General features: G+C 40.7%; 1 protein-coding gene across 1 annotated transcript in view; it reads right to left on the bottom strand.

Moving 5' to 3' along the window:
• The window catches only part of LOC111165060 (uncharacterized), an 85,572-nt gene extending 59,338 nt beyond the window's left edge, over positions 1 to 26,234 (bottom strand). The window contains exon 1 of the mRNA XM_089898688.1: positions 25,614 to 26,234. Coding sequence (XP_089754814.1) covers positions 25,614 to 26,040 — 427 coding nt within the window. The 5' untranslated portion in view covers positions 26,041 to 26,234. The remainder of the gene's footprint in view (positions 1 to 25,613) is intronic.
• Positions 26,235 to 27,158: the final 924 nt, after the last annotated feature.

The following is a 27,158-nucleotide window of genomic DNA, read 5'->3' as shown; positions in this document are numbered from 1 at the left end:
AAAACAACATGCTTCCTGTTCTTTGAGGCTTATTTATAATTTACTCATTATTACCAATTGCCATATGTAACAGAGGCTTGAACGTGTTTTCATACAGTTTCTCAAGTTAGCTTTATAACTAGTTCTAAGGCTAGTAGTAGAACAGGCATTAATTCTACCCTACAGATGAGGAAGAAGGTACAAATTGGAGAAGTGATTTGAGCAAAAGCTCAGCCATTGACTATGAACCACTATCCAGGAACCACCTACATGGTGACTACCTCTGAGGACAAATAAGCCTGGCAAACTGAAATACCTGAAAACAGTCAATGAGGTGATGAAGATGAAAGCGCTGAAAAGCAGTGCTCAGTTGTAAAGTACATGATAATCATCGCCATGACATCTTATGCCCGCAGAGCATGTTCACACCTTTCATATGGATTTTCATAGTGATAATTCTGAGAAGCAGGCAAGGTGGGTACTATTATCCCTACTACACCCAGCTTAAATCAGTTCTGCTATAATAATGAATACGTGTTCTCTGGAAGTAACGACCCATATCACATACTTTATGTGATATTCAAATTGATAATCAAATGAAAGTTTACCTAAAAAACTTACTATAATATATGTGTGTATATACAGTGTGTATGTGCATGTGTGTGTATACATATATATGCATGTGTATAAATGACTTGTTTTTAATTCGACTGTTTTTTGTTGTTTTTTGTTTTAACTTTCCCCCCATTTCTGTCATCTCTAACGGGATCAGCTGTTTTTTGTGCTGCATGATCACAGCTCAGACACACAAACACCCTTTGGGATGGTTACTGCTTAGGCTCGTCAGCAGAGAAGCAGTTCCTTTTCCTCACAAATCTGAATAAAACACCATCACACTCACACTGGACATGGCTTGACCCCAAACCAGCAGCCTCGGCTCTACCTATGAAACTGTTAGAAAAGCAATTCTCAGGCTTCTACCCCAAACCTAATGGATCAGGAATTAGGGGGAACGAGACCCAGAAATCACTGTTTTATAAGGCTTCCAGGTAATTCTGATACACAATAAATTCTTTTAACCACTGATCTAGGTTTTTACCATAGTTCCAGTAACACGCCTAAAACCCACTGACAGAAGAGCTCTCTGTTAGGGTGACCACTAGCCCTGCACTAGGGTTTGTCTGGGACTGAAAGGGACTATCAGTTTTGAAACCAGGACAGTCCTGGGCAAACAAGGACTAACTGGTCACCCTAATCGCCATTACAGATCAAAAATGAAAAAACTATTCACTTAAAATGGAGCATTGATATTATGGACGAAATGCATGTTGCCTTTTGGGTAGAGAGAGAAGGTTATATTAAAACCCCAGGAAGTGTTAATGGATAATTTAGTTTACCATTTCAGTGTAATTATGCATTTTCTCCATTAACGCTCGGAACAAAGAAAGTGTAGCTTTCCGCGATAGGGGTGCCATATAGCTACGTATAAGCACTGATTTGTTATGTACTTACTGAAAAAATGTTTGCCCAGGAATGCTTCAAACCTGAAGGGAGGTAGGGGAGGGCAGTGTTCTGGATAAAATGATCAAACACTTTTTATTAAACTATAGGGCAATCAGAAATTTGTATTTTTAAATTAAAAAAATGTTTTTTAATGTTTTTCGCCACACCGCATGGCATGTGGGATCTTAGTTCCCTGACAAGGGATTGAACCCGTGCCCCTGGCACTGGAAGCCTGGACTCCTGATCAGTGGACCACCAGGGAATTCCCTGTATTGTTTTAAATAAAATTCTCTGACCACAGTCAAAACTGATAGTGAGTTGAATGGCAGCCAGATTTTTAGATTCTCAAGATTTTTAAGATATTTAAGAATCTTTTCAGATTCTTCAAATACTGCCCACTGAAAGTCCTAGGTTATAAACAGGGTAAAATTAGTCACCAGTGACACACAGCTGGCTGTGAGTGTTAAGACCACTTACATCAGGTAAGCTGAGCAGGTCTGTGGTCCCACAGCACTCAGGTAACTGAAAGGCAGATTCTCTTTTTTAAAAAAATTATTTATTTATTTGCCTACGTCAGGGTCTTAGTTGCCGCACGTGGGATCTTCGTTGTGGCATGTGGGGTCCTTCACAGTGGCACGCAGGCTCTTTGTTGCGGCACGCAGGTTCTCTGTTGCGGCACGCAGGCTCAGTAGTTGCAGCGCACGGATTTAGCTGCCCCGCGGCATGTGGGATCTTAGTTCCCTGACCAGGGACTGAACCCACGTCCTCTGCACTGTAAGGCGGATTCTTAACCACTGGACCACCAGGGAAGTCCCAAGGCAGAGTCTTTTCAGCCAACAGGATGCAAGAGGCTCCAAACTCTTTTTTAGAGACTTAAACACCATGAACTGCACCCAAAACAAAACTGATAACTCACAGACCTAGAGTGCTCTCCATGATTCATATATAGCATAAGCCAAACTACAACCCTGAAAATTTCCCATAATCCTGGAGGGTAGCACCATATAAATGCATCACGATGATGCAATTCACATTTCAACAAGTGTACTTCATTTTCAAAATCCACACCTGGAAGGAAAACTGCCAACTTCAGCCTCAATGTACAAGCAAAAGGAGATTTCAACAAATAAGGATCTAAGAAACCCTAACTGTGAACCTTAGTGACACAGAATATACATCCACACACTTATATATTAGACATACCTCTACATGTGAAACCTTAAATGGATGTCTGCTTCTCACTATGTATGTCCTAATTTCAAAGCTGTTTTTTTTCTTGAATTTTATTTTAGTTTTTCAAAGCTGTTTTAAACTTCAGAAATTATCCATTTATATCTATTTAGTTTTACATACTGTTTTCAATTTTTCAGGCTTTTCTAGTAAGAAATCAACTTAATGCTTTACATGAGAAAAAGAATCCTTTTCTAAGGACAAGAGGTATAAATGACTCTCCTAGTTATTTATCTTCCATGAAGTCTGTTTACATTGTTTCCCTGAAGTCACACCTGTTCGATCAAATCCTTGCACTTCCACTGAGGACCTGTTTTTGGCTGTGTAACTTTTAAGTTACTAACTACTTAAGTAACTTAAGTAACTTAACTACTCAGAATCAGTGTCCCAATCTGTAAAATAAGAAAATCTTATAATGTGAAATTAAAAATAACCCTCACAGAGTGACTGTGAAGTTTAAATAAAATTATGTGAGTATAAAAGCATATTTGAAACAATAAAGCACTATATAGATGTTAATAGCGTTTACAGGTTTGTACCTACACTTTCTTGAAAACCTTCCCCCTGAAAGCATGAGTCTGCATCTGAAAGACAACCATGAGGGTCCTGGTTTGTGTGAAGACAACAGAGTTCTACAGAATTCTCTTTGACGTGGCATTAACTGACCTGGGCAAAAAACAAAAACAAAGGAACATCACACTAAAGGAACATCACAACAAAGCTTTCACACTAAACAGGCTAACTAGGCCCATCCATCAGTAATGATACAATGGCAGTAATATTGGGTTGGCCAAAAAATGCCCTCAGTTTTTAGGTAAAACTAAAAGACACATTTTTCATTTTCACCAAGACTTTATTCAACAACGTATTCACCCTTTTGTTCCACTACCTTCTGCCATTTTTCAGGCAATTTCATAATTCCAAGTTCCCAAAACTTTTTATCTTTTTGAGCAAAGAACTGTTCCAGGTGCCTTATACAGTCTCCCAGGAAACTGAAAATTTCTCCGTTAAGAGAACTTTGTAAAGACCGAAATAAATGGAAATCTGAAGGTGCAATGTCTAATGAATACGGCAGATGAATCAGAACTTCCCTTCCCAGCCAAGCTGTAACAGTTTTTGCCTGGTCATCAAAGAACATGCGGTCTTGCGTTATCCTGATGGAAAATTATGCATTTTCTGTTGACTAATTCTGGGCACTTTTCATCGAGTGCTGCTTTCAGTTGGTCTAATTGGGAACAGTACTTATTGGAATTAAGCGTTTGGTTTTCCAGGAGGAGCTCAAAATAGAGGACTCCCTTCCAATTCCACCTTATACACAACATCACCTTCTTTGGATGAAGACCAGCCTTTGGTGTGGTTGGTGGTGGTTTATTTCGCTTGCCCACGATCGTTCCCGTTCCACATTATTGTACAGTATCCACATTTCATCCCCGTCACAGTTTGTTTTAAAAACGGAATGTTTTTGTTACTTTTAAGTAGAGAATCGCATGGTGAAATACAGTCAAGAAGGTTTTATTGGCTTAACTGATGTGGAACCCAAACATCAAAGTGAGGAACATAACCAAGCTGGTGCAAATGATTTCCAACACTTGATTTGGATATTTTGAGTATGTCGGCTACCTCCGGCTTGGTATAATGTTGCTTGTTCTCAATTAACGTCTCAATTTGATCGCTATCAACTTCAACTGGTCTACCCGACTGTGGAGCATCGTCCAGTGAGAAATCTCCAGCATGAAACTTCACAAACCACCTCTGACACATTCGATCAGTCACAGCACCTTCTCCACACACTACACAAATCTTTTTTTGCGTCTTGGTTGTATTTTTACCTTTCCTGAAATAATAAAGCATAATGTGCCAAAAATGTTTTTTTCTTCCATCTTCAATATTAAAATGGTTACACAAAAATTCACCAATTTTGATAAGCCTTTTTTTTTTTGAAATGCACGCTGATATGACGGCTGTCACATACAATCTAACAAAATGGTTTTGAATGAAGTTAAAGACAACTAAGTGCTACTAGAGCCATCTTACGGAAAAAAACGAACGAACCTTTTGGCCAAGACAATACTATAAACACTACTCTTCGTTTTCACTTTAAAGTGAAGAAAGGTTTTAAAATCTAAAATTATAAAAGATAAACTTGGTTTTAATTACATAGTTCATGGACTGGTCAGCCCATGGCTAACTGGAATGCTACTAAATGGGAATATCAGCACAGAAGTAACAAACGTATCCAACGTAAGTGAAGACAGAGGAGGCTTCTACCAGAAGCTGGGAACCCCGGACTGACCTCCTGCGAGTCTACCCTCACTTCTGAGTAGCAGCACCTTTGGCGGTGCTGCTCAGGCACCTGCGTCATAAGCTCTCCAGCAGCCCCATGGCCCCTCACCGACGTGGGCAGTGGGGCGCTCTGAAGTGGGCAGCTAAAGTAGATATGCAGGTCGCAGAGCATCTTCTTGCCTGTGCTCAGCACACCACCAGTCATCAGGCAGAGACCTTAGATTCCAATTACTCTCAGTGGAGTCCTGGATGAGCCAGGCTCCATCTGGCCATCCCAGAGGTGGAAGGCACCCACCAATGCTTCTCAACAAACCTGTAACCTATGAGAGGCAAACCTAGGACCTGTTTTTGGGAAGCCCTGGCCTAGAATATTTATGGAGTGAATAGCTGTTTCAGACACTGGTCTAGCTATGGGGGAAGTAGTGGATAAAATACCTGTTCTCATGGAGCTTACCACCTCTAGAGGAGGCTCCGAGGTTGAGTGCAGCATGTTAGGGATTTAGACAGTACTACAGGCAACAAGGAGCCAGAGAAGACTTTTAAGACACAAGATTAGATGCCTGTTTAAGAAAGATCAGACTGCTGCTGATATATGTGATCTAAAAGAGGGGAGGTGGGAAGAATAACTGGCTGTAAGGCTGCTGCAACGGTCCAGACAGGTCACGAAGGTCTGCTTCATGATGCTGGGGATGATTTAAAAAAATAAATAAGTAAAAGGTACAGAAAAAGTAAAAACCTTCGAAGGTTCTTATAGCCTACACGGCTGACGTGAATGGTTCACTGATAAATCCTGCATGCTTCTGCTTTTTCTTTTGAAATATTTGGCTAAATCTCTGATTTTTTTTTTCCCTTAAAAGCAGAGAAAGATATAAATTCTAGGGAAAGATACTAGTTACCAAGATTCTAGTTCATTTTAGTCTGATTCTAGTTTTATAAAGGCTAGCACCTGAGTTGCTGGCTGTATCTTCTGGAAAGAGTAGTTTTAAATAGTGTAGAAGGCATTAAAACTACAGAGGGAAAAAAACAGCCATCAGCTAATTAATGGAAGGAAGTAGTACATGGGGACAGAACGATTTAAAATTCAAGTCAAGGCCAGTGAGCTCCTCGAGACGAAAAGTATGAGGATGAAATGATCAACTCCATTATAGGTTCAAAAGGAAGACAGCATGACAAACTAGTTAGAGGACAGAAGGAATAAACAGCAATAGAATTACGATCATCCTCATTATATTCCAGACAAACCCCATGGACATGAAACCAAAAATGCTGAAGACTGGGAAGCAGAATTGTAGACACACCTAAGATGTAGGGAACTGAAAAGGGTACTCAAACAGCAGTCAATTTGAGGCAACTAAAGCTGAGGCACTGAACTCCAAGGGAAATTTGTATAATTTCTGACGAGAAAAATAATAAAAACTTCAACAACCCCGTGCTGCCATTCTCAGTTCAGGAAAAAAAAGCACCTCCACACTGTTAGAATGACGGGGAACAGCGATATAGTCAGCAAGCATTGGCACGCGTGTTTCTCTTCAATCTTTTGAAATGACCAGCATACACAGTATCGAGAGTCTTTCACTGTGACAAAGTGATCACGTGCATCCCTGTTAATCCCCAATAATCATAATCCTACGAGCGTCTAGAACGCCAACACCAGAGCAGTCTTTTAAAATATTTTTTGGAATCATCTTCTGATAGTCTACTCTTAGGAAGGAAGTACTGGATAATAATTAAGAACCTGAGCTTTACAGTCAGAACTAGGCCAAGCATTTAACTTGGTGACTCTGAAAAAGTGACTTTACTCTTCTATGGCTACTTTCCCATCTGTAAAATGAGATTTTAAAATACCTATCTGGTAGGGTTATCGCCAGGGCTGAATACGATTATGTAACACTCATCAACGCTGAGCTCTGCGGCAGGTGTAAAGCTAGTAAGCAATAAATGGAAGGAGAAAAGGAGGGGAAAAGATTCACCTGCTCTTTGCAACTTTTCTACAGCTTTCCCCATTTTAAATTCTTTATATCTCATTTTTACAAATCCTGTTTATCCTTTAAGGCCCAGTTCAAATGCCAAACTCTCTATGAAAACTGGCCACTTAAAATGTATGATAGATATGCATCAATAATCAGAATAGCTAACACTTATCTAGTGTTCTAAGTGCTTCACACATATTCACTCATTTAATCCTCCTAGCGGCCCTGTTAGGTAGGTAGTATTATCCTCTTTTTGTAAATGAGTGTGAGACACAAAGCAGTCTGCCCAGAGTGACACAGGAGCTGGTGGACTGGGCTCTGAACCCCTCGCACAGCCTGGCTCCGGAGGCAGCTCTCACCTGTGCTACATGCCGCCGCTGTCAACCGAGAAAGATGAGTAATTACTGCAAAGACCTTCAGAGAGTTGACAGTTTTATATTTAGTATAGCTGGAGATGCTTTCTGTACAAGCTACGGATAGCTTATTCACCTTTCATTAAAAATACCCCTATAGCTCAGTTCCTCAATCTGCACAAAATAAAGGGGGAAAAACTGTTATTCACACACAGCTTGGTTTTACTGTTTTTTAGGCTGCTAACTTGAGTCCAATTTTCTCAGTGCACACTTCTAAAATTTTAGTTCCCTTCTCTTATAAGGCCCAGGAGATGGATAACGGAGACCATAAAATGCAGATCATTTTACCGCCATACGACCCAGACGATAGAGAATGCCATATCCCCTACTACATTAGACGGTCAAAACTGGTTGTCATCTGATAATTCTGTGCAAATAAAATATAGTCACCAGGAATTGATTATCTAATATCCTCAACAATGTATGCCATATTTCCAGGTTTTGATTTTATACACACACACACACACACACACAAATACACACATAATGGCAGAGATACTCCTTGTAGATAAAAGATATTGATATTACTCTTCAAACTAAGGAAGGCTCAGGGGTATGAAATTGAGTTTTACAAAAAAAAAATACAAATATGAACATTCTTTGTATGGGAGACAAAATGTTAATATCTTCCTTTTTAAATCAAACTTTCTAACACAGAATCAGAGCAAGAATAAAACATACCTGACCACGAGATAATGTTTGGCTTTTACAGAAAATTATAAGCTCTTGAAAGAGGAAGGCTTAGAAGGAAACTACTGTTTCTCCATAATTATAGCAGTGCTACTTTATCTACCTGTTCTCTGAATGCATTTTTGGTGCCTTATTTTAAGACCGAAAACATGCTGTAAGATCACAATGAACTTCATATGCTAGTTTTCTTAGGAATGGCCACCCCCCCAACCCCAAAATAAAACACAGTAAAAAGGCAAATAAGCCAAAATAAACAAGAAAAGTCATTGTTTCTCAGTTTCCTTTAAGAACTTTTCAAAAATTAAGAATAAAATCTGCATCATTTGAGAGGAGGACTATATCAAGTTCAACTATTCTTAAATTAGTCTCTAAATGGGTTTCTATTTAAAATAAGACAAGCTGTCACCAGTGGCTTATCACTAGCTGTGGGTCCATACTGAGGCTTCAGGCCTCTCAAGCGGCAGGAGCAGAGCAGGGCTGTCAAGACAAGTCTTACTGGTCAGATATGGACTGGTCAGATATAGTCTGACCTTTGAATTCACTTACATTTAGCCCAGGGCTATGGCTGGGAGGCAAAAAAGCACAAGAAAGTCCAAACAGCTAAGGCAATATAATGCATACTACACTAAAAGGCAGGGCTAAGCACATCCCAGGCTCTGCAGATAAACAGATTCTGAACTCAGAGCCACTTAACAGACACAACCATCACAACAGGCTAAGCTCCCACAACAGGCTAAGCTTGCCTTTATCATGGCATTTAACTTGGCAACTGTTTGTTTTACTTGTCCGTTTCCGCACTAGGGGAATGGCTGTCTGATTCATTCCAATATCCTTAGTCCAGGGATAAGTGTAAAATAGCACAGGTGTAAAATAAACGAGCAACAGAGAAGAAGGCAGCAAATATAAAGAAAACTGATGTCCCCGTCTTTTCCCTGGTTCCATATTTTGCCTCAAGGATCTCTCATCTTACACCTGGGGAGGATAATATAAACCAGGCTTATTTTACTTTTTTATGTTTATGTAATGTGAACCATTTAACCTCTTCGGATCTGAGTTGCCTCTTCTATAAAAGGAAGGAACTGAAACCAACAAATTCTTAAGTTCACTAGTTCCATGATTCTATGATGGAATCATATTCTAGTAATAAAGTTTTGTTAATATTTACTGAATGCCTCCATGTCAATAGTTATGATTATATCTGAAACCAAAGTTGTGCCTTTACTGCTATGCTAGTCAAGTGCCATATAAACTTGTAAAAGGAAAAAAATCCACAAAACACTATTTTTGAAAATACATGCAAGTGCATAACAAGTCTTAGTAAAATTTAAAAGATATAAAATAGTATTTGCTTTAGATAATGCATAGTTGGCTTAGCGTCTGGCTGGGATTTTTATATCAGGGAAAATAAGTCGTTTAAAGTTTCTTGGGCAACTGGAAATCCAAGTCACACTGAAATGTGCAGCTTGCTGATGTCTCAGAGTTGGGCTCATGTTTCCAAAGGCCCACGGCAACAATGCCACCTATCATCAGGTCACTTCCTTTCTTAAAACCCTCCCAAGGCTTCCCTCTCTGCTTGGAGGAAAATGCAATCTCCTTCCTGTGGCCCTCTCGGACTTCCCTACTCCTCTCCACCAGCATTCGGGGCTCCTCTCAATTCCTCCAATTTGCCGCATCTTTCCCACTTCAGAGGCTTTGCACTTTCTCTTCCCTGCCACACAAGCTCACGCAGATACTCACATGGCTGGTTCCTTCACATCCTGCTCTAACACCGCCTCCTCTGAGAGGCCATCCCTGCCTACCCACTGTGAAGGCACTCCCAACTTTATCGTACCTCCCTCTTAGGTCTTCCTCACAGTTCTTATCATGACTTGAAATTATGTACTTTGCTTATTCCTTTACTTGTTTACTGTCTGCTTCTCCTGTCATAACCTGCCAGGTTGGAAGCTTTATGAGCAGGAACCTTGCTTACCCCTTTTCCTCCTGTAATTCTAGAGCATGGAACAGTGTCTGCAGGCTTTTGTGGAGAATTTGACAAACTTCTTCTAAAATTCATTTAAAAAATGCAAATGTAAGTGTTAAACATTTGTTGAATAAAATAATAGTAGTAATGGGAGCTATTATGTTTAAAAGCACTATTCCAGGCTCTTTACACAAAGCAGCTCACGTAACTTCACGATGGCTCCATGAAATGGACGTTATTATTCCACGTTACAGACGAGGAACTGAGGCTCAAAAAGTTAATCAGAAAGAGAATGGCATAAAGGTGATGCCTACCGCTCTGAAATTTTCTAGGTTCTAGACTCTAAATCCACCTACATTTTTAATCTCTAAAATATTTAAGAACTGTTATAATGCTATGATAAAAAATAAATTAAAAAAAGATGACTCAAATGAGGTAAGACCATATTCTTAAAATGAAATTGCCATTTCTGTCAGATGATTCCAATAAACAAGAGAAGTGAGAAGTATGACATTATGAAGCACCTAAATAATTCCTATTTTTAAAGGCTATGTCTAAAAAGATGGAAGGTAATCCTACACTAGAATGAAAAGACTGCCATTCATCTGTTTGAGTTGTGAAAAGGCGGCCACAGTTAAAAAACAACAAACTAGTGAGCTAGCAACAATCAGAAGTTGAACTTTAAAAATACATATTTATAATAGCATTAAAAATATGAAATATTTAGGGATGGTGGTTAAATTTTGTGTGTCAACTTGGCTAGGCTTTGCGCCCAGCTGTTTGGTTAAACACTAGTCTAGGGACTTCCCTGGCGGTCCAGTGGTTAAGACTCCATGCTTCCACTGCAGGGGGTGCGGTTCGATCCCAGGTCAGGGAACTAAGATCCCACATGCCGCCCGGGGCCAAAAAACAACACGAAACAAAACGAACACTAGTGTAGAGGTTACTGTGAAAGTATTCCATCGATGTGATTAACATTTACAATTAGCCGATGTTATGTAGAGGAGATCACCTTCCACAATGTGGGTAGGCCACGTCCAATCAGTTGAAGGCCTTCAGAGCAAAAAACAGAAGTTTGCTGGGGAAGAAGCACTGCTGGGTCAAGACCAGGACAGAAATCCTGCCTGGGTTCCCAGCCCCCTGGCCTATCCTACAGATGCTGGACTCAGGACTACAACAGCAACTCCCTTGCCGGACGCAGCCTGCTGGCCCATGCCGAGGATTTTTGGACTTGCCAGCCCCCGTAGTCCTGTGAGCCAATTTCTTGAAATAAATCTCTCTTTCTCTCTCAGCCCCTCCTTCTCCCCGCCCCCTACCCTGACACCCTTACCTTACGATTCAGCCACTCCACTCCTGGGTATTTACCCAAGAGAAACAAGGGTGCTATGTCCACATAAAAGACGTGTACATGGACGTTCACAGCAGCTTTATTTGTAAAGGCCAAAAACTAGAAACAACCCCTATCAAGAGGTGAATGGATACACAAGCTACAGTATATCCATGCAATGGAATACTACTTGGCAATAAAAAGGAATAAACTATTAACAAATGCTACAAAATGGATAAATCTCAAAATAATCATGCTGAGTGAAAGAAGCTAAACTCTTTTGAGTGCATACTGTATTCTAGCACATGCTGACTAAAGTAAAGTAAAAGAAAATAAATAGTAGTTGCCTAGGTAATAAAGGGGGGAGGTTACCAAGAGGGACTAGAAAAATTTGGGGGGTGACAGATATGCTCAGTATCTTGACTACAGTGATGGTTTTATGGGTATACACATATGTCAAAGCTTATCAAATTATACACTTTTGATATGCACAGTTTACTGTATAACAATTATATCTTAATATAGCTGCTTCAAAAAAAGATATCTGTCAGAAGTGTTAAGGAAAATTTTCATTTGTTTTATTTATTTATTTTTGGCTGTGCTGGGTCTTCGTTTCTGTGCGAGGGCTTTCTTCTAGTTGTGGCAAGCGGGGGCCACTCTTCATCACGGTGCGCAGGCCTCTCACTATCGTGGCCTCTCGTTGCGGAGCACAGGCTCCAGACACACAGGCTCAGTAGTTGTGGTGCACAGGCCTAGTTGCTCCGCGGCATGTGGGATCCTCCCAGACCAGGGCTCGAACCTGTGTCCCCTGCATTAGCAGGCAGACTCTCAACCACTGCGCCACCAGGGAAGCCCAAGGAAAAAATTTTAAGGATTAAAAATGCCTTCTCGGCAAATTCCCTGGCTGTCCAGTAGTTAGGACTCAGTGCTTTCACTGCCAAGGGCCTGGGTTTGGTCCCTGGTCAGGGAACTAAGATCCCACAAGCCCCGAGGGGTGGCCAAAAACTAACTAACTAAATAAAAAGCCTTCTCAACAAAAAGAATAACAAAGGCCATCTCCTTACTTGGGATCAACTGTCAACAGATAACCTAAATAACTATTTCTCTCCTATCTTGAGTCAGCCTTTTAAAATAAGAAGACTGATCTTTAGTCTAGAAGGGTAAGTAAGGATTAAGGGAAAAAAAAAAAAGAAAGAAAGAAAAAATTGAAGCCCAAGATAGGAAGGAGACAGGAACAGAAGAAGGAATTGCTTTAAATTCATATTTACAGATTAAGAAAAATCACATCCTAAAATATATCTGAAAATTGGGTAATTTCCAAGGAATCATAAAGAAGTGCCATGAGAATGGATGTAGAATCCATGCAAAATTCTAGAACAGGGGCTTTCCTGGTGGCACAGTGGTTGAGAATCTGCCTGCTAATGCAGGGGACACAGGTTCGAGCCCTGGTCTGGGAGGATCCCACATGCCGCGGAGCAACTGGGGCCGTGCGCCACAACTACTGAGCCTGCGCGTTTGGAGCCTGTGCTCTGGAACAAGAGACGCCGCGCTGGTGAGAGGCCTGCGCACCGCGATGAAGAGTGGCCCCCGCTCGCTGCAACTAGAGAAAGCCCTCGCACAGAAAAGGAGACCCAACACAGCCAAAAGTAAATAAATTAATAAACTCCTACCCCCAACATCTCCTTAAAAAAAAAAAAATTCTAGAACAGAGTTTTAAAAACCTGATTAATAAGGAACTTCTACAACATTTATTTGCTCCTGGCCCTCAACCCTTTCTAATTCACCCTTCTGGGACTTCTTTCTGGGTTCCGGTTCCACCTGTCCCTTAAACACTAGCGCTCTCCCGATCCTCGTTCGACTTGTATGGTCACTCCACAACACGGTTTGCAACCTTCCATGGGAGTCATAATTCTCTTTGATAATTTGATGAAAGCTATAGCTCAGAACAATGTATATTTACAGAAAATTTTGCATGTAATTATTTCAAAGGTTTCAAGAGCTCCCAGGACCCTGGCCATGCAGTCCTTAGCTTCTCAGGGCAAGGAAATTCCTCACAGAATCCCATCCTGGGCTTCGTCTCTAAAAACCCATGCAAAGCGAGGTGCACACAGCTGTGGCAATGGAAAATCTGAATGCTAACAAATAAAATTCAAATAGCACCTAGGATCTCATGATACTTTTCTGGGTATGTTGGAGAAATAGTTCAGCTAGGCAGATTCTTGGTTACCTAGTGAACGCTAATTAATAAGATTTATGAAGGAAGTTTCTAACAACTATTCTGCAGAAGCCCATCCTCTTAAACATTCGATTTTAAAAAGATGATTTGAATGAGGACACAGAAAACATGCTTATCAAATTTTGGATGAGAAGTTCTGACAGTGAGTAGCTGGACCTTAGACCCATGATTTAAAACATATTGACTAAATTCAGCCTAGGGGTGAAGTGGAGTCAGGAAAGATCCTCAACTCGAAGACCTTTTCATACACATACTCTCCTCTTCCTCAAATACAATAACTGATGGAAATTTAATGCACCCACCAAGATGGCACACTCCTTGAGATCAAGGTCTAAGTCCTATTTATCTTCATATATTTATCTTCATGTAGCACCTTGAATAATGTCAGTATCACGGTCTGCTTGGGCTATATTATGCTATGCTAACAAATAGCTCCAAAATCATGGTGTCTACAACACAAGGGTTTATTTCTCACTTACATTAAATGTCAATCGTGGATTGGCTTCAGCTCTGCTCCATCATTCTGGAACCCAATCGGAAGGCTCCATCGTTCTGGGACCAGCCCCAGCTAAGGCAGGCTGGTTCCATGACAGTAGGAAAAGAGCTACCGGCAGCACCACAAGATGGAATTTAAAACATCTGCTCAAACATGGGACACATCACTTCCTCCAACATTTTATCAGTCTAGGAAAGCCAAGTGTCCAAACCTGATGTCAGCAGAGTAGGAAAGACAATCCTCCGACAGAAAGGACCCTGGTAGAGAGGCAACAAATACTGTGAACAATCATACAATCTACCACAGTGCCTTCGTAATAGAAGGTGCTCAGTAACTGGCAGTAATTATTTATATGCCAGGCCATAAATACCACTGGGCAGAGACTGTAATCTGTCTCGCTCACTGACGCATCAGCGCCGCACGGTGCCCGCCACATGGCAGAGGACACGCTAAATCCTTACTAAGTGAACAGGGATAAGATGAGCATGGGATCTGGAATCAAAAAAACCTGCGACCAAGTACTAATGTCTGCCAATTCCTGACTTAGCGGAAAGCCATTTTTCTCTTCTGATTCTGGGATGGTGGTTGTAAAGATTAAATAAAAATACATGAGAAAAAGCACCACGAAAACTGTGCTCTTTTACACAGATGTTACTTCTCCAGATAGTCAAATGGGATGAAATTTGATAAAAAATAAACTCATTTAAACTTCTATAGTAAAGTAACGCACTACATAATATCCTGCATTTATTTTCAAAGCATCAACTGGCAAGTAAAGAATAAGAAAAATTAGACTTAAAGCAGTTCACATGAAAAAGAGACAATGTTTTAGTTGACCATAAGCTAAATATGATCAAAGGGTAATGTTGCTGCCAAAAAATGTAATGCAAATTTCAGGCTGCATTAATAGAAGGAGAGTATCCAGATAATAGCTTCATTGTATTCAGCAATGGGCAGCTCACATCTGAAGCAGCCAGTCAGTTCTGGCCACCGTATTTTAAGAGGTATACTGACAAACAGACTTCATCATGAGTTTAGCAATGTGCATGAAAAAGGTCTGTAAACCATGTCATGTGCATATGGTTCGAGAATTAGGGCTTTTTTTCCCTTAGTGTGGCAAAAAGAAGACTCGAGTAGGATTTAACAGTCATTTTCAAACACCTTAAGAGTTAACTGGGTATAAGAAGAATAAGTTTCAAATATATTGCGCTAGACTGCCAAGGACCAGTAAGTGAAAGTTAAGAGAGGAAACAGATCAAGCTCAATGAGAAGTTATTTCTGACACTTAGAAACCTAAAACAAGGAAGGGTGGGTGATAACACGGTTACAGATGCTACTGAGGAAACTGAATTGGGTGGGAGTCGTACAAACCTTACTCACTCCCCTATGGAACCAAATATTTTTGAGGCATTTGAAAACGTCCAAACAGTATTTCTCTTTTCTGATTAAATAATAATACTATTAATACTACTAATAACAGCAACAAAGAACAAGAACTGAGGTTAAGTAGTAAAACAAGAAGTTGTTTGGCCTGACAAACACAGAAAGGCATGCTGTTGAAAGGAAATGAAATTTCAAGCCTAGATAACATTAAACATAGACACAGTGTCTAGGTCTGTACAGAGAAAATAGGCTTAGTCAAAATTGTATTTATTCTGGAAGTTGTTTTTCCTTGCATGACATAACTCCTATCATTTTCACGGAGGTGCAAAAGATTTTTTAGAAGTTCCTACAATGGCACTTAAGCAAAAATTTGCTAACATTAAACTAGTGCTCTTGTTGCAAGACAGTACTAGCGTTATCGATCACCTTGTATAATCGTTCAAACTTCTCACGGCAGGCTATTACACAGAACACCACTGTCATTTAAAAATGGTCCCTCGTTAATATCTTATTTTGTTTCCTTAATCTATTCAACATCCAGCACTTTTCCAGTCTCATTCCCAGCTTTCAATTCCCAAGTATTCTCTGCATACTCTGGTCTCTCTAATAGGTCCTAAGTAGTAAAGATAAATGTCCGACTCATCTTTGTATCCTGGCCCCTCAGCTTCACATCACTCACAGCATAGTAAACACTCAAAATTGTCTGTTAAATTCCTTTCTTTAATGAAATATTAAAAAAAAATAACCTAATGAACTTTTCATTCTATTTTAATTGTTACACAAGAGAGACAGTAATAGTCTGTAAGGATATACTGGATATTATGTTCTTGTTATACTAAGAAGTGAATAACCACTCTTTACAAAGTATCTTGGAATACAAATTTCTTTCTCCTTTAAAGTCCTCTTTGCATCCTAAAAGTGCACACTGAACGCGATTTCGCCGTACACGGGATTTTCAGAGTACTGACACAAGATGCTAATGCCCCACTTACTTCCCTTCCTACAGGTACGTGTGTAAAAATTGAGCTCAAAAACCGGGTTCATTGACTTATTAAAGTAAATCTGTATGTGCTTTTCCAGAATATATGTAAATTCAGATTTTTAAAAATCTATTCTTCCAAGCCAAAAACGTAAAGGAAAATGTAAAGGAGAAAAGTTCAACACCTATCCTCTACCAAGAAATATGAAAGTTTAGGACTTACTTGGTACAGGTTAAGGCTTGTTTAGGAACTTGTCACTGGATTCCTGTTCTTGTTACTTCTCTCCTTCCTCTTTTGTGGCACTATCGAGAATTGCACAGGTCACGGGGACACAATGCTCTGCTGCAGAAATCAGGAGAACACAGTTTTGCATCTCCCATGTCAATCCAAAGGACAGAAACGTCTACATTCCATTGGGAGATGGCAGAATGAGTCAGTAAGGAGATAAACCAGTTACCAGTTAAAAGATACAGTAACTAACTAAAAGTGTTAATTTTCTTTTAAATTAGATACTTACGTATTAAAGCAATTATTTTTAAATGATGGAAATGATGTACAACTAAAATACTGTTTATATAGGAAGCCACTAGAAATTAATTATAGCTAATATGTATTGAATGTTTTCTGTGTGTTGGGCATTCTTCTAAGTGCTCAACATACATTAACTTATGTTTACCCTTCATCACAGCCATATAAGGTAGTATCCTCATTTTACGGATTAGAAAAAGGAGGCATAAGAAGATGTGGTACATACATACAATGGAATATTACTCAGCCATAAAAAGGAACAAAATTGGGTCATTTGTAGAGATGTGGATGGACCTAGAGACTGTCATACTGAGTGAAGTAAGTCAGAAAGAGAAAAACAAATATAGAATATTAACGCATATATGTGGAACCTAGAAAAATGGTACAGGTGAACTGGTTTGCAGGGCAGAAATAGAGACACAGACGTAGAGAACAAACGCATGGACACCAAGTGGGGAAAGTGAGGGGTGGGGGTGGGGGTGTGATGAACTGGGAGATTGGGATTGACATGTATACACTGATGTGTATAAAATAGATAACTAGTAAGAATTTGCTGTATAAAAAATAAACAAGATAAAATTCAAAAAAAGAAAGAAATAAATAAAAAAAGAAAAAGGAGGCACAGACTAGTCAGATAACTTGCACAAATCACACAGCTATTGACAGGCAGGAAAGGGACTGGAATTCAGGCAGGACAGCTCCAGGGCTCATTCTTTAACCTTTATGGGTAGGTATCACTATGGTATACTTTGACATTTGAAGGTCTTTTTGAGTCTATTAACATTAATCACATATAAAGAAATTTTTTCAAGACTGCATAGAATTATTATTAAAATGCTTCCACAACCAACTTTTAGGATTAGATGACCGAATCCAATACATTACTTCATTTAAACCACTAGTACCTAACCTAATCTAATTTTCCATATAATCTATCTTTTGGCTTTATTATACTTCCTGATGAGTGCAACTGGGTACCTCTTATACACTTAGCATTGTGCCCGACAATATGTCACTAAAAGTACTTTGCATAGACTAGATCTGTGATGTTTTATTCATATGAGTGTGCATTAAAGTAATTCTTCTACTTCTCAAGTACTGAATACAATTATTCAACAGACATTTGAATACTTAATGAACACCAAGTAGTATGGATACAAAGATAAATGAGATGGTTTCTGCTCTCAAGGGAGGCCACAGTTACAAAACAATGAAGCAAGTGCTTTTATGGAGTGATGACCAAGGTTCCAAGGGAAGAGAGTTCCCCCAGCATGACAAGGATGAGGGCAGTTCCATGTGCAAAGGCATGGAAATGTAAAAGAACATTTTCCTCGTGGGGAATGTCAAGCTGTTTAAGTAGGACTACAATGCAAAGTTTAGAAGGAAAGCAAGGGAAAAGTGATAAGAGATGAAGGATGAAGCTGGAGCTAGATAAAGAAGTCTTGTAAGTCATAATATAAAAAGACTCAAGCATCTCAAGGATTTAAGTGGGACACTGATAAGATCAAATATGCTAACAATAGTGGTTAACACACTTTTTATTTTAAACAACAGTACCCTGATTTCATGAAATCTTATGCAAACATCCACACTTAAAATTGATCAACGTAGGGCTTCCCTGGTGGCGCAGTGGTTGAGAGTCCGCCTGCCGATGCAGGGGACGCGGGTTCGTGGCCAGGTCCGGGAAGGTCCCACATGCCGCGGAGCGGCTGGGCCCGTGAGCCACGGCCGCTGAGCCTGCGCGTCCGGAGCCTGTGCTCCACAACGGGAGAGGCCACAACAGTGAGAGGCCCGCGTAACGCAAAAAAAAAAAAAAAATTGATCAACGTAAAACTGCACTGGTAGAAATTGGAATGAATATGCTTGGAATGAACCCTTCACAGAATAGTTTCAAAACCACGGCTTTTCAAAGGAAGAATTAATATAGCCACACAGTTGCGTTTTATTTACTTTATGCCTCTCCCAATGTGATTCTAACTTCTCAGGTGCCAGGATTCATTCTCATAGTTTCTCTTCAATCATAGAACTAGGAATACATAGAACTAAGCAAATAGTACTAGGCCTTCAAAATCAATGACAAAAGTTATAATATAGAAAAAGGAAGATAATCAGCTTTTTCACTTATGAGTTAAGCTATAATTTAAGTGACTACATTTTCTAACCTAAAAGTTAGGATTTATGGGTGGACAAATACTAGTGTATTTATGGCCACAGAATATTCAAAACTGGTACAGTGCTGGAAAATATAGGATATATGATTGTAATTGGTATTAAGTAATTTTTTAAAGATTGGTATACTTGTTTTCTTAACAATGACTTTGTACCTGAAGATCTTCCCCATCTATCCCTTGAGAATCTGTTCTGCCACCTTACAGAATTTGGAGCTCTAAATAAGATCTCTGAAAATGACCTTCAGTGTGAAACTGCTTATCTTCCTCATAGCCACCTAATATGTCCCCAGCAATAACATGTAAAACTGGTTAAAGATATGCATATGACTCTCCTGCAATTCACTAGTCTTGATTCTTCACAGTGAGATGCGCTAATAAAAAAAGCAAGATTACCATTCTATGGAAAAGGTATATAATGATTAATTTAACATGTTTTATATCAAAACGATTAAATTCACTTCACACAACTTAATCAAATCCCTATAATCCTTCCCTCTACCCTTCTCCTTTCCCACTGTGCGGAACATAACCACTTACACAGTCTGAAGAATTTTTAAAGTATCATTCGCTTAAAAACAGACGGATTAAAAACAAATGTTCAAAACAATGTTTAACACATATTAAAAGAAAGTTAAAGAACAATCTCACTTTTCTCTATCACATAAGATACCAACAACCACCCTGGGCCACTCTTATCATGCGTTAAAAGTTCTCTCATAGCATGTGGTTCAAAGCCAACCAGTGACAGTTATAAAAAGGAGGAAGAGGGGAGACAGGCACAGGATACAAATTAAATTCTTCAATATATCATTCGACCAACATGTACAATATATTCACTTACAGACATGTTTAAGAAATGGTCCTTAAACAGAAACAATGTAAATATTACTATAAGGAAAATACCTTCTCCGTATGATATAGCAAACTCAGCCCAAAACTTAGTATTCAATGCATCATTTCGGGGCACACTCTACACCCCCTAAATTTGCAGAAATAGCCAACTATTCTGCTATAAATTTGTTTGGGATGAAGATAACTCTCTTCATTATAGTAAAATTAATTTTATCACATGCAGTTTAGGGAAGCAGCTTAATAAGTTACTCATTTATATTTCTTTCAAATATAAAAGTCTGAGGATTCTCAAATAATCATTAAGAACAAACTGACTTATAAACAAAAGCTTTTTATAAATAAAAATATACTTGAAAGTAATCCTACAAAAACGTACAAAGAGTCCTCATATGTAACTATCAAAACAATACCCAATATCAAACATTTAACTATACACGTTTAACTACTGATATATATTCAAGTAGAAGGTTTCAGAGTAAAATTTCCATGTCTTTTCCACTTAAGGGCAAGTTTTTTTGAAAAATATTCTGCAAATAGTTATTTTTTAAATAGACTGTACAACCACTATGCTGATTTTAACAACACCTCAAGTAAAGTTAACTTAGAACAAATACTAATAATAGTTAGAAATATTAAATTATATACAATGTTAAATTGCCATTGCCTTAATACAAAGAAGTTCATAAATTATCTTAAGATAAATCTATATTTTTCCCTAGTTTGTGAAAACTGCACTAACCTTTCTGTTAAGAATAACTTCTGATTAAACCACCCTCAATAACTGAGATTCAAACAGTCTCCCAGATGGAGCAGCTGGGAGAAAATAAAGAGGACAGTTTTAAAAAAGAACTTTGATGCTGTAGATAAGATGATATGACACTAAAAACCAGTGTGACTGGAGTCTGCAAAATATAAATACGTAACAGTGAAAGAAAACCCTTTAAGGCCAATGAGGAAAATGCAATTTACAGGATCATCTATGACTAAAATTCTGAGCTCAGCCTTTCTTATTTCTAAAATTTTTGCCCAAAGTTCTGCAGGTTACAAAGTCTAAAAACTTTAAAAAATCCTATATAGTGGACTTAAACATACTTATTAGTATTAGGTAATGTTTTATGCTTAAGAAGTCTACCAAATATTATTTAAAAATCCAATTTTACATAAAGTATGTTGCACTACTGATTGCATTTTATAGAAAAGAAAAAGTAAATGACATTTGAAAGTGACACTGGGTTAAATAATAAAGAACATAAATCAGCCTTAAGTTCCAATTAAAATTTCTAATCATTATTTCTGTTCTCACAGATCTTGGCACAAATATTTTGAAATGCAGTAGTCTACTTATTTTTTTTGCATGTATTTAAAAAAATTTTAAATTACATTCCCTCAGTAATGATAAATCCAACTAATGAAATTTTTACCTATGCTCTAAATTAGTAATTCTTTGAGACAGTTCTTTGAAATTAAAAAAAACAAAAAACGAAAAAAAACTTGAAAACATTTCTTTTAACATCACAACTTCAATCTTCATTTTTTTTAAAGGAATAACTGTTTTTTGGGTTTTTTTAATATTTATTTATTTTTGGCTGTTTTGGGTCTTCGTTTCTGTGTGAGGGCTCTCTCTAGTTGCAGCGAGCGGGGGCCACTCTTCATCGCGGTGCGCGGGCCTCTCACTACCGCGGCCTCTCCTGTTGCGGAGCACAAGCTCCAGATGCTCAGGCTCAGTAGTTGTGGCTCACGGGCCTAGTTGCTCCGCGGCATGTGGGATCTTCCCAGACCAGGGCTCGAACCCATGTCCCCTGCATTGGCAGGCAGATTCTCAACCACTGCACCACCAGGGAAGCCGCAGTCTTCATTTTTACTCATTTGTTCAATAGAGGAACTAACAGCCTATACTAAAAAAAATCAATAGCATCATTCTAGCTGTTCCCTTAATTTTTATAATATTCAATTATGTTAAGAGCAATAAAACTGTGCCTGTTATCCGAAAGTTGTGCTCTCAACCCATATTCAACATGAAAATAATTTCTTGCTTTCTGTCTCATGCACAAGAACAAAAAACTATTAAAGTGCTCAAAAGATACTCTGAACACATATACTCACATGCTTAGCTCTTAACCCTTAAATCCCTTCTCTAGGAATAAGACTCCTCTAAAATTGGGGAGGAAGGGTGTCACTCTTACACAGCCAGGCATGAATAGCATAAAGCAAAGTAAATTTGATTGATTATCCTTAATTAAGTTTGTGTCCAGTTCCTCCCTTTCCCCCTTATCCCACCATAAAGTTTGAGCTAACTCATAAGCAAGTTCTACTCATATTAACTCACATTCCTTTTTTCAAAGTCATCAAAGTAAAATGATTTCAGAATGAAAACTCTCCAAGTACTTCACTCAATATCTCCTGTGATTTCAAATAAACCCAACTGCACTAACAAAGAGAGAAAAAAGCTCCCTTGAAAGTTAGAGTATGCAGCTTTTCTTTTATCAAAATAGATTTTTCACAAGTGACCCAAACACAATTACAGCTTAGGAAAATCAAGCCTTTAATTCTGAAGAATAATTTGCACCTAGAGAAAAATTCAAGGTGATGGTTTTCACTGCATGTGGACTGTAGACCAAATCTATTTATTTTGACTTTGCTGAAGTCTGGGTATTACCACTTGTTGGCCTATGTTGCAGCACCACCGTCCTAGTGAGAGCGTCTTACAACAAGCTGCTTTTGATACCTTACTAATTAAACTACCTTGGATAGGATTCCAGACAAACCTGACCATAAAATTTTGACATTCTAATTTGGTTTCGATGTACTCTAAATGGTACAACTCTAGATCACATGGCAATTTTTCCATTCAGTTAAAACCTTAATAGGTAGCATATAAGTGGCACAACTTTGAATTTAGCAAGCCCATAAATATTAACTTTGCCCCCAAACACTTTGGGGAAACGGATAATTCAAGGAACACACTGATGAATCTTAACATTATGCAAAAAATGTTCTTTGTTTTTTGCTATACTGCACAGCATGAGGGATCTTAGCTCACCGACCAGGGATCCAACCACTGCACGGGCAGGGACATCCCCAAAATCTGTTCTTAAATTGTTGTACGACAACTGACTTTTCATAAATCAAATCACATTTGATAAGTACCACATAAAAGGGATTAATTATTTGAAGGCACCTTTTAGTGAATCCTTTTTGTAAATTTTAGAAGTCTCATATAACATAACTAACCACTACTTGTTTTGTAATCTTGTACTTGTAAATATCAAAGTTCTTGAAGTGGAGCATAACTGCTTTCTTGGGCTAAATACATCCCAGCATTACCGCCCTTCTCTCTCTTTCCCAAGTTTCAAAAATGTCACCCAAAAAACCAGCTGTTCATCTGTAGTAGAATATACAACACTAGGAAAGTCGAAAAAAGAAAATAAGTGATTTTTTAATGTAAAATAGAAATGTATGTACTCCCAAAGATAGGTCAACGAATTATTTTTGGCAATGATCACAATAAATGCCGAACTAAAATGATTTTTTAAAAAATCAAGATATGCACTTCTTAAATCACTTTCCCACGTGCCTTTGTCACCTGGAGGAAACTGTTCAGGAACTGTTTATCTCCATGAACACATGACCTCCACAATGGCACCAAGGTCAACGAGACATACAGGAGGGGGGTATGCTGAGTAAGTGCTGATTTGCCCAGTTCTACAGTTCCCTTTAAAAAGAGAGAAGGAAGAGAAATAAAAATAAAAATGTATTTATATAGTACAGGAAAGGAAATGATGTTCTAAGTGGTTAACATTCAAGAATCCCATTACAGAATTGTATATAGACATATGTCAGCAACAGCCACAGGAGCCAGACGTTAAAAGGGGCATCACAGCACAGAACCAGGTACAAAAATTGCTGCACAGAAAGAATTAACAAGATACCAAACTGAAAAATCCTCCCTTACGTCTTGTACTGAAAACCTTTGGTACCCTGGCTACATGCTACAACGACTCAATTTCAAAGTGAGAGTCTCTGCTGACAGAACTTCTTGAAAGAAGACGAATAACCAAAGGTCCATAAACAACCGAAGAAGCACCCGCATATCAGAAATGCTCAGGTAAGAAGTAAATTTGTATATGCTGAGCCTGCCAGTTAATGTGAAATTCACCAGGTGTCCCGGTGTTCCCTCATTCTTTACCAAAGATTCCTTCCGACATTTCCTCAGCTGTCACAATCCCCAACCTTTCACAAACCAGAAGTTTTCTTGGATGAGATTTAAACTCTGAAACACATTACCCACTTGGTATAATCTGTTTAAGCTGGACTTATACGCAAAAAATCCTTATCATGTGAAATTACTATATTTCAAATTTCCAAACAACTTTCAAATATGAAACAAACATACGTCAGAGGTAGCACCTGAAAGTTTAAAAGTGACTTAGCGGAGAGCAATTCAGCTACGGATAATTCATTCCAACGTTTGGTAAACAGGTTGCATGCATTATAATAGTAGAAAACTAAAGAGGGGAAAGAAGTCAGCAGAAGCACTGGGTATTCACAATCAGCAGAGAACTGGGCTGACAGCAGTCTTCCAAGTTACTTTCAGGGAAGCTCCTGATTGGTGGGCGGCACTGGGTCAATGTGATTACTTAACCCTGGCAGTTACAACTAAACTCCACTTTGATGGGCTCCAAAGCTTATGACAAAAAGACGACTGCTTGAGCATATCAAGTACTTCGCTGTCCTGCTTCTATTTCTCTCTCACACAACCAGGGGCCTGACACCTGAAACTCATCAGAAAAACATTACCTCGTTTCGGGGCTTTAGAGTTTTGTATTTATTATTTTTAAAGTCCACTGGGCATAGATTCAGTTGGGGGGGGTGGTGGTGGTGATGTGAAAGATTAACCCATTTCCTGAACACACAGGGAAGAACTCATGACCATTCAAGCAGTTCCCTCTCTCCCTAGTAATAACTTTTTTTTAAAAAATATCATTTAGTCCTAAAATAACCATAAGCAACAAACATCAAACATTGGCATGGCAACGTCCACACATCATGCCCTAGTGCTACCCACAGGCAGATCTGTTCGTCTCTGGTCCCCATCCAGGCGGGTCCTCCGAGTCCCTCTCGCTTTCGTCCGGTCCAGCAAGGCTTCCCCCCGAGTTTTGCTGTAAAATCCGCCACTTTCGCTGGCCCGGGCAAAAGCAAGGCGCCTCGGTCCCCAGGGCAGAGTTTCTCCCAACTCCCAGCAAACATTTCCTGAGCGCTTCCAGCGGGCCCCCCGCGCGCACCTGGCCGGGCCCCTCGCCCCCTCCCCGCACTTTACCAAGTCCCAGACAGGGGCCCACCTGCCTCCCGTCGCCTGTCCCACGGCCCGGTCGCCCAGTCAACTCCTGCCCGGAGGCTGCACTCCCCTGAGTCCCGAGCCCCCGTCAATCCGGGGGCCGACCCCGAGGGTCAGGGGGCGCCAAAAGGGGCCCCCAGACAGGCTGACCCCGCGACGCCCCCCAGAGGCCGGGTCCCGCGCGCCTGTCAGCGCCCCCGGAAGGGGTCAGACAGGGGGGCTGAGCTCGCCGGGTGCCCTGTCCGCTCCTGACACCCTCTCCCCCCACCGCACTCACCTGGCGGGCTCCAGCCGAGGGGCCGGGCGAGGGGCTCCGGGGTCGCGCGAGGAGGCCGCCGGGCCGCCCGCCGCGGCCCCCACCGTCCCTCCCGCTCCCGCTCCCAATCCCGCTCCCGCTCCGGCTCCCGCTCCCTCTCCCGCTCCAGCCGGCGCGCGCCCCGGGCCCGACGCGCGCCCGGAGCGCCGGGGGGAGGGGGCGCGCGGACGCGCGAGCGCCGGGGGAGGGGGCGCGGGAGGCGGGGGCAGGGGGCGCGGCGAGAGCAGCGGCTCGGCGGCATCGGCGGAGAGAAAGCAGCCTCCGCCGCGTCCGTCATGGCGCGCGGCGGCTGCGGCGGCTCCCTCCGGCTTCCCGGCTCCCTCGCCTTTAGTTTGACCTTTCCCTCCAGTGTGTCTCCGGGAGAGCGGCGATGCGCGCGCTTGTGCATGTCTCTGTGTGTGTGTGCGCGCGCGCGCGGGGAAGGGGCCGGGTTCGCTCCCCGACGCCTGACGTCACTGCTATGGCAACGGAAGCCCCGCCCCTTGCCGCCTGTTTCCTGCCTCGCCCTCTGTGCACGTTCCGGGGCCTCACGTGCTCACTCACACGCACGCACGCACGCACGCTCGGAGCGCGCGCGCCCAGAGCGTTGACGGGGGCGAGTTGGGAGGTCATCTGGGCCTCCTGGTAGCCTCCCTGAGTTCAGCCAATCCAGTGAGGAGAAGCCGTGGGCGGGGCGGCCTCGGCTGCCAGAGCGGCGTGAAAAATTTCCCAAGGCAGAGCGAAAACCTTTCCTGAGCGACTGAGCATGCCCGGTGGTGAAAGGTGAGAATTGCCTGAAAGTTTAGGTGGGTGGAGGGGGAGGAGGTCCGGTAGAAGGGGAAGGGAACTCCGGGGCCCAGTATAGAGGTGTTTAACTGGTATCGAACTGGGACTGCGTGGTGTGAGAGTCAGGCAACCCCGGTTTGCAATCCGGCCCGGCCGCTGTTGCTGTGTGACCTTGGACGTGTTACTTAACCACTCTGAACTGAATGTCTTGAGTAAAATAGGGTTACTAAAATCTACCATTGTGGTTGTGAGAAGTAAAAGCGTGGAAAACGCCTCACCCGGCAAATTGTAGAGCCCAAACACTTAGTTATTAGTGTGGAGTCCACAGCCTCCTTATTTTACGAATGGGGACACAGGACTCAGTGAGATTAAGTGACCTGTTCAATGTCAGGTAGTGGCAGAGACCCAGGCTTCAAGTTCAGTACTCTTTCCTACATGGCCTTCCCTCAGGGAGAGGGGAAAAAAAACACACTACAGAAAAACATGTAAAGATCCTTTGCTCTCTGTGGATCCCTTTTTAATCCACACCAATTCTCTTCCCATGCCCCCAAAAGTTTTGAACTCTGGACATAAGGGCTGGACAGCCTTGGTGCAATTTTTGGAGGGCAGTTATTTGGCTCTCGATTTGCCCCTGAACAAGCAACAGAATGGTGCTTTCCTCAGTTCCCTTGGGGAGCCTAAATTTCTTCTAAAGTTTTGGTTAAAGTGTAAACACAGTAGCAAGGAGCTCCAGTTCCTCCA

This window comes from Delphinapterus leucas, chromosome 17 (assembly GCF_059928025.1).
Source record: "Delphinapterus leucas isolate spDelLeu-1000000601 "Yukka" chromosome 17, BTC_Dleu_Yukka2, whole genome shotgun sequence".
NCBI lineage: Eukaryota > Metazoa > Chordata > Mammalia > Artiodactyla > Monodontidae > Delphinapterus > Delphinapterus leucas.
Note: the sequence above shows the minus strand (reverse complement) of the source record. Positions and strands in the feature narration are given on the sequence as shown.